This window comes from Phaseolus vulgaris, chromosome 1 (genome assembly GCF_000499845.2).
Source record: "Phaseolus vulgaris cultivar G19833 chromosome 1, P. vulgaris v2.0, whole genome shotgun sequence".
Lineage (NCBI taxonomy): Eukaryota > Viridiplantae > Streptophyta > Magnoliopsida > Fabales > Fabaceae > Phaseolus > Phaseolus vulgaris.
The window spans coordinates 17,543,922-17,552,393 of record NC_023759.2 but is presented as its reverse complement, the minus strand read 5'-3'; the positions used below and the strand labels follow the sequence as shown (position 1 = coordinate 17,552,393).

The 8,472-nt window shown below is 37.5% G+C and overlaps 2 protein-coding genes across 2 annotated transcripts; one reads left to right on the top strand and one right to left on the bottom strand.

Moving 5' to 3' along the window:
- Positions 1–413: 413 nt before the first annotated feature.
- LOC137815619 (uncharacterized) lies at positions 414–920 on the top strand. The gene has a single exon (XM_068618731.1). It carries the CDS (start codon positions 414–416, stop codon positions 918–920), a length of 507 nt encoding a protein of 168 aa, XP_068474832.1.
- An 801-nt stretch (positions 921–1,721) lies between these two features.
- On the bottom strand, positions 1,722–6,322 carry LOC137815617 (uncharacterized). The gene is made up of 5 exons (XM_068618730.1): positions 5,544–6,322; positions 5,117–5,423; positions 4,069–4,504; positions 3,509–3,829; positions 1,722–1,945 (listed from the first exon to the last, which is right to left on the bottom strand). Exons 1-5 carry the CDS (start codon positions 6,320–6,322, stop codon positions 1,722–1,724), a joined length of 2,067 nt encoding a protein of 688 aa, XP_068474831.1.
- Positions 6,323–8,472: the final 2,150 nt, after the last annotated feature.

The following is an 8,472-nucleotide window of genomic DNA, read 5'->3' as shown; positions in this document are numbered from 1 at the left end:
GGCAAGAGCGACTCCCTTTTAGTCACAGGTCAGGTGAATGGGGAATATCAAGCTAAGGACCCACAGATGGCCGCGTACCTGGGGTACGTCCAAGTCTTGAAGAGTTCGTTTGCGGTGTTTGAGCTGGTATACGTCCCGAGATAGCAGAATGTCTGAGCTGACTTGCTAGCCAAGATCGCCAGTTCGGGCAAGGGGGGAAGGCAGAGGACGGTGATACAAGAAACCCTCAAAGCACCACGAACATTCGTTGCTGATAATATGGAGGGCGTTCATCAGGTCAGTACGATTAGGGGAGGGGCGAGGAATCATCGGTCATTAACTCAGGAGACTCCGAGGACGCCCAATGTAAGTGCTTACCCGGTCTCGCAGGGGGATCCTATGTAGGTATGCACAATTTAGGAGGGGACACATGGATGACACCCTATAGGCGCTACCTAGCCGATGGGATACTCCCATTGGAGCCCGAGGAGGGCAAGAAGATAAAGAGGAACTCTGCCAAGTACACCCTTGTGGATGGGGAGCTGTTCAGACATGGGTTCACCCACCCAATCTTGGTGTGTGCGAGGGGATACCAGTGTACGCGAATAATGGCTGAGCTCCATGAGGGAATTTGTGGTAGCCATGTTGGTGGTAGGTCCCTGGCATCAAAGGTCGTTCGTGCAGGGTATTACAGGCCAACAGTAAGAGAAGATTGCACGAGGTATGCCCAGCGGTGCAAGCAGTGTCAACAGCACGCCGACTGGCATAAGGGTCTGCCAGAAGAGCTGAGGTCGATTTACAGACCATGGCCATTTCACACATGGGGAATCGACATTTTGGGGCCCTTTCCTTTGGCGGTAAGACAAATGAAGTATCTCGTAGTGGCCATTGAATACTTCACAAAGTGGAAAGAGGCTGAGCCAGTAGCGCAAATGATATGATTCCAATAGCAAGATATAGATGATTCTTTGACATTTTATGGAATCAACTTGAGTTGGAGATTGAATAGGCACTTTTATAGAAATGGATCAATGTTCTATGTTTCAAGAACTCACCAAAACTTGCACCAAAACACCAAAACTCATATGGAAGTCCATTTCTTGTCAATTGAACCGATTAAAATGTATAAGAATTGAAATGAACCGATTAAATTGCCTTAAAAATGAAATGAACCGAACAAAGTCTTAGAAAAGGAAGATGAACCGAACAAAACAACAAATGAAGCTAAAACACCGAATAGAATTGCAAGAAAAGGCCTAAGACATGTTTAAGGAGTTCATATGGACATGGAAATGGAAAAAATAGATGGAGAAGAAAGAAGACTTATGTGGTTGTAGTTCTTGGTTGATGAACACGCCACTTGAAGTGTGAATGCTCCAAGATAAGTGTGAATTGCCGCCACTTGAGGAACCAAGGCACTCAAAATGAGACTTGGAATAGGAGAAGACAAGTTCTCACTCACTCAATCACCAATTTGGGAGAGTTTTGTTACTTAAAAAATCAATTCTATTATTTGAAGGACCCAAGCCCTCCTTTTATAGGAGCAAGGGCCGGTCATGAAGCTTACAAAGCTTGCACCACAAGCTAACCAAAAGTCCCCTAAGCTAACGCCTATAGTGAATCATGAAGAGTCACCTTCTAGTAAATTCTAAACTAAAGCCTAAAGATGCTTTACAAAAGAGGTATCTAATGTTTCCCTCTAAGCACCTTCCTAAAAACTATATATTTAAACATTCTACTTTTTATACAAAAGACACTATAAAAAGAGAAAACAATCTACCACTACTTCCTAATTCTTTAAACTTGCTCCTAGTAAGCCTTTGAGGTAAGCTAATGTCTCCTTGAGCTTCTTCAACTTCGGCCTCTACCTCCTCTTGACCTTGATCTTCGGCCTCTATTTCTTCTTGATCTTGATCTCCATCATACTCCCCGAGATGGAGAGAATTCGACCACGAATTCTGGAGACCTACAGAAAAAGGAGTTAGATCACTGATATTAAATGTATGACTACCAAGGTATGTATCAGACATATCTAACTCATAAGCATTATCATTAATCCTCTTTAGGACTTGGAAAGGTCCATCTCCACGAGGCATTAGTTTGGACTTCCTTTGAGTAGGAAAACGATCTTTCCTCAAATGAAGCCAAACCCAATCACTTTCATCAAATAACAATGCTTTTCTCCTTTTGTTGGCAAGTTCAGCATACTTGCCAACCTTCTTCTCAATTCTCAACTTGATGTCTTTATGCAAATTTTTCACAAAAGAAGCCTTTTCATCCCCATCTTTGCACAAGACATCATCAAGTATGGGAATAGGAAGAAGATCAAGAGGTGTTAAGGGATTAAACTCATAGACAACCTCAAAAGGAGAATGTGAGGTGGTAGAATTTACTACACGATTATAAGCAAATTCAACATGTGGTAGTAAATTGTCCCAAACTCTAGGATTCCCGGAAATCAAGCATCACAACATTTTTCCCAAAGTATTATTTACCACTTCGGTTTGACCATCGGTTTGTGGGTGACAAGTGGTAGAAAATAAAAGCTTAGTACCAAGCTTACCCCACAAGGTCTTCCAAAAGTGACTCAAGAACTTGAAATCTCTATCGGACACAATAGTTCTAGGAATACCATGTAAACGAACCACTTCTTGAAAGAAGATGTTTGCAATATGACATGCATCAACTTTGTGGCAAGGAATAAAGTGAGCCATCTTTGAAAAATGATCAACTACCACAAAAATTGAATCTTTTCCCTTTGATGTCTTGGGTAATCCTAAGATGAAATCCATGGAAATGTCAACCCAAGGCATTAAAGGGATAGGAAGAGGAGTATATAAACCATGGGGATGCAATCTAGATTTAGCTTTACGACAAGCTATGCATTTTTCACACAAACTATGAACATGTTTATGCATATGAGGCCAAAAGAAATGTTCATGTAACACATCCAAAGTTTTTGCAACCCCAAAATGACCCATTAAACCTCCCTCATGTGCTTCTCTAACAAGAGATAATCTAATGGAGCTTTGAGGAACACAAAGACATTTTCCTTTAAAAAGAAAGCCATCTTGTATAAAAAAATCCTTGTGTCCTCCTTTGATGCACTCTTGATAGATAAGAGAAAAATCAAAGTCATCATGATAAATATCCTTAATGTGATCAAAGCCAAGAAATTGAGAACCCAAAAGATTTAGCAAGGCATATCGTCTAGAAAGAGCATCGGCCACAACATTATTTTTGCCTTGCTTATGCTTGATCACATAAGGAAATTGCTCAAGGAATTCCACCCACTTAGCATGCCTCTTGTTAAGTTTGTTTTGGCTTTTCAAATATTCAAGAGATTCATGATCACTATGAATCACAAACTCTTTAGGAAAAAGATAATGTTGCCAAGTAAACAAAGCTCTAACAAGGGCATACAATTCCTTATCATAAGTGGAATAGTTGAGATGACTTCCTTTCAATTTATCACTAAAATAAGCTATGGGGTGGCCCCCTTGAAGGAGAACGGCCCCAATGCCTATACTTGAAGCATCACATTCAATCTCAAATGTTTTAGCAAAATTAGGAAGGGCTAAACTGGGAGCTTTATTCAATTTTTCTTTTAAAACATCAAAAGCATTTTGTTGTGCTTCTCCCCATTTAAAAACCACATCCTTTTTCACTATATCATTGAGAGGTGCAGCTATGGTACCGAAGTTTGGTACAAATCTTCTATAAAAAGAAGCAAGACCATGGAAACTTCGGACATCATTCACATTTGTAGGCGTTGGCCAATTTTGAATGGCTACTACCTTAGATTGATCTACATGTACCCCATTGCTACTCACAACAAACCCTAGGAATTCTATATGATCAAGTGCAAACATACATTTAGCAAGGTTAGCATACAAATTTTCTTTCCTAAGGGTTTCCAAGACTCATGCATCCTATGGTCACACAAAGACAAGCTATAAATGAGGATATCATCAAAATAAACAACAACAAACTTGCCAATGAATGGTCTTAAAACATGATGCATGAGGCGCATGAAAGTACTTGGAGCATTAGTTAAGCCAAATGGCATAACCAACCACTCATATAAACCAAAGTTGGTCTTAAAAGCCGTCTTCCATTCATCACCCGATTTTATATGGATTTGATTGTAGCCACTTTTAAGATCAATCTTTGTAAAAATTTTGGAACCATGCAATTCATCCAACAAATCATCAAGCCTAGGTATGGGATGCCTATACTTAATTGTAATGTTATTTATAGCCCTACAATACGAACACATCCTCCATGTGCCATCTTTCTTAGGGACAAGTATAATAGGCATAGCACAAAGGCTCATGCTATCTTGAACCCAACCTTTAGCAATTAATTCCTCAATTTGTTGGCGAATTTCCCTAGTCTCACTTGGATTTGTCCTATAGGCCGGACGATAGGGTAAAGAAGATCCCGGAATTAAATCAATTTGGTGCTCAATCCCTCTGAAAGGTGGAAGGCCTTTTGGAGGATCTTGAAACACATCATGAAACTCCTTTACCAAATTATCCAAACAATGAGGACTATCTACAAGTGGTTCTAACTTAAGAGGCTAGGAATAGCTAAGAAGATAGGATTGTGAGCCACTATATCCCTTTGAACCTCATGCCTAGAAATAAGAAGCGTAGGCTTATGACTTTTTTTCTTTATCACTCTCCTTCTTTTTCTTCATAAGAATTTGGTCCTCATGGACTTCTCTTGGAGAGAGAGATTTTAAAATGACCTTGTGACCATGGAAATCGAAAGAGAGTTTATTGGTAAAGTCATCATGAAAAACTTTTCTATCATATTGCCAAGGCCTTCCCAAAAGAACATGTTTTGTTTCCATGGGCACAACATCACATAATACCTCATCCTTGTATTTTCCAATAGAGAAATGAATGAGGACTTGCTTATTCACAATGATTTCGCCTACGTCACTAAGCCATTGCAATTTGTAGGGCTTTGTATGAGAGATAGTAGGCAATCCAAGCTTATCTACTACTCTTGTACTAGCCACATTAGCACAACTACCCCCATCCACTATTAAGGAACAAATGTTGTTTTGAATAAGACATCTTGTATGAAAAATATTTTCCCTTTGACTTTCATCAAAAGGTTGTAAAACTTGTCCAAGAAGTCTTCTCACAACCAACAAATCTCCTTCAAGTGGACTGTCACTCTCATGCTCACTAGATGATCTAGAATGTGAAGAATGCTTAGGTGAATCTGAATCATGCTTACTAACTACAATGCCATTATGCACAAACATATTCCTTTTAGAAGGACAATTAGCAGCAATGTGACCATAACCCATACACTTAAAGCATTTCTTACTAGACGATTTAATTGGAGATTTAGGAGTAGAAGTCGAAGGGCTAGATTCCTTAGGTTTGAAAGAAGATTCTTTAGAAGGGTTTTTGGAAAAATATTTTCTATTTTTCCAAGAGTTGTTGTAGTAACCATCATTGGGAGAATTTTTAAAAGCATTTCTTTTAGGAATTTGGGCATCAACCTTCATTGCAAGATGAACCAAAGATCCCAAAGATGAATACTCTTGAAGCTCAACAATATCTTGAATATCCCTCCTTAGACCACTTACAAACCTAGCTATCAAGGCTTCCTCACTCTCTCTCACATTAACCTTAAGCAAAAGCGTTTCCAATTCTTTGAAATATGCATCCACACTTAGCGTGCCTTGTTGAAACCGTTGGAGCTTCAACATGAGGTCTTTCCTAAAGTGTGGTGGTACAAACCTAAAACGCATACACTCAACCAAATTGTTCCAAGAGACCACGGTAGGTCTCTTATTATAGAAAATGTCCGTTACATAACTATGCCACCATTTCATGGCATAATCAACAAATTCTAGGGTGGCTATCTTCACCTTTTGGTCCTCCTCAACCTCATAGGTGTTAAAGATTTGTTCACATTTAGCCTCCCAATCTAGATATACATTTGGATTACTATCCCCATTAAAACTAGGAACTTTGACAAAAGGAACTTGAGGCTTGGACTCTTGGTGAGGTCTTTGGTCACGGTGTTGGTTCCTTTCATTGGAATGAGGATGATGCCTCCTTCGTCTATGGTCATCTCTAGAGCCGTGAGCAGATGCAGAAGCTTTAGAAGAATGTCTAGGAGAAGGTTGCCTCTCATGCAAATAATGGACAACTCCTTCTTGTTGCAATTCAATTTTAGCCAACCGTGCTTCTAATCTTTGCAATTCTTCATCCTTTTGAGCAAGAGCCTTCCTTGCTTCTTTCAATTCATTAAGAACATAAGCTCTATGAGTAGAGCGTGGCTTTGAAGATTCAGCACTTGAATAGGTATCCATTAGAGAAGAAAAACAGCAAACACAAGAACAAACAATGTTAGTAACAAGCAAGTAGAGCAAAATGCTGAAGGGAAGAGGCACTCAAAGCACTCCAAAGAAAGAATACTCCCCTTTACCAATCTGATCTTGAGGCCTTTAGTAACCTCAAATGAAAGATGTCAGAGCAATATCACACAATCTCAAGGCTAAACACCACAAAACCAAAGAATCAATGAAAGACAAACAAGAAAAGGTATAAACAAGAAAAGGCTAGAACAAAAGGAATACAAGATATATGACAAACTCAAAGATTAGTGAATAAAAGACAACCAAGAAAATAAGGTACTCAATGAAAAAGAAGGCACACAAAAGAAACCTAGAGAAAAGTACTAGAGTAGATGAAGAAAACAAAAACAGAACTACTGGAAAATATTTTTATGCAAACTGTGCGTAATGTTTACAGATTTATCTGGAATGATACAAAGCGAACTGGAATATGAAATTGTAACCACAGAACGTTCAAAATCTTACCTCAATAATGGAACTGGAATTACTCAAAAACAGTAAGCCAATTAATTGTGATAAATTTTCTAAAATCATTGCCAGATTACCGTATTATTTTCGTAAGAATTACCACTGTTTGTATTTTATTTATCATTTTTTTTGTACTTTGAATTTTGAAGTACTTCTTTTTTCTACTTTTTTATAACACTTTGAAGAACACAAATCCAGAATTTCAGAAATTTGCAGTAAGTAAATCAATTGCAATAAGGCAAAACAGTCAGCACATTTGCAGGAAAACAGAGGAATCCTAACAGAAATGAAAATCAAAATGAAGAACTAGCAAAGACATAATAGAAATGATGTGTAAGAACTTGTATAGATCTAAAATACAAGTATGAACTTAATACTAAAAAGAAAATTCACCAAAGGATCAAGAAACAAACACATAAAACTGTTCTTAACACAAAATCAAGAAACAAAAATTACAACAAAAGGACTACAAAGAATTGATAACATTCTTGGAAAAACATGACTATGACAAAACTTATAAGGATTAAAAAATTAAAATGACACAAACACAATGTCATATAAAAAAGAAAACAACAAGAAAACTAAAAAATAACCTAAAAACAGAAAGGAAACAACAAGAATATAGAGTTCTTGAATTAAAGAGCCTACAAACAACTCAAAACACAAAGAAGAATAAACCTAAACTCTAGATACCACATGACATGATTCCAATAGCAAGATATAGATGATTCTTTGAAATTTTATGGAATCAACTTGAGTTGGAGATTGAATAGGCACTTTTATAGAAATGGATCAATGTTCTATGTTTCAAGAACTCACCAAAACTTGCACCAAAACACCAAAACACCAAAACTCATATGGAAGTCCATTTCTTGTCAATTGAACCGATTAAAATGTATAAGAATTGAAATGAACCGATTAAATTGCCTTAAAAGTGAAATGTGTTGAAGATGGATGAAGCCTCTTCTCTACCTAGTGTTAGTTTGTGTTTGATGTAGAAAATAGCTAGTTTGTTGTAAAGTTTGTAATAGGTTTAGATGATCTTGTATGTAAGCTTGTGTATGTGTAAGGTTGCCTTTTGCTACATGATCTATTCTAGATGCCTAACCAAGCCTAGAATAAGCACATGAAGTGGTTAAAAGTTTTTCCAAAAGCTTTTTAGAGTTTTCTCCTAAAATCAGGATACTGCACAAAAATGAATCTGTTTCTCTGTAAAAGAACAGGTTTATTCTTTGGTCTGCTGAAAGGATTTTCAAAAGTTAGTTAGGGCACCAAAGGTACAACTCAAACAGTTATTTCAGTTAGCTGAGTTGGCACTTTTCACAAAATAAATATGTTAAGTTCAAAACTGAATCTGTTGTTTTCATAACAACTTTTCAACTGTTTTTTGAAAAGAAGTTAGAAATTGTTTTCTATATAAAGAAAAGCCTCTCTCACATGAAAGGATGCTGAGCAATTGCGTTTTTTACAGAGATCAAACAATTTCTATGTGAGAAGAAGGATTGAAAGGTTTTTTTTGAAAGGTTTTCCAAAGGGATTTTCAAATGTGCTTATTCTAGGAAACCTTTGATCTTGGTGAAGGTGTTGGTGCAGTTCTGCAGCAAATTGAACTACTGGTTTTGAGTTCTTGCATCTTC

What these genes read in the sequence shown, in the direction of transcription:
- LOC137815617 (XM_068618730.1), bottom strand. Translation starts at nt 6,322, where the DNA reads ATGGATACCTATTCAAGTGCTGAATCTTCAAAGCCACGCTCTACTCAT. An exon ending in GGCTTTTAAGACCAACTTTG is followed by an intron (nt 3,830 to 4,068) that starts GTTTATATGAGT and finishes TTGATCATATAG; the next exon opens with AATTCCTAGGGTTTGTTGTG. An exon ending in GATTGAATGTGATGCTTCAA is followed by an intron (nt 1,946 to 3,508) that starts GTATAGGCATTG and finishes CTTTTTCTGTAG; the next exon opens with GTCTCCAGAATTCGTGGTCG.
- LOC137815619 (XM_068618731.1), top strand. Translation starts at nt 414, where the DNA reads ATGACACCCTATAGGCGCTACCTAGCCGATGGGATACTCCCATTGGAG.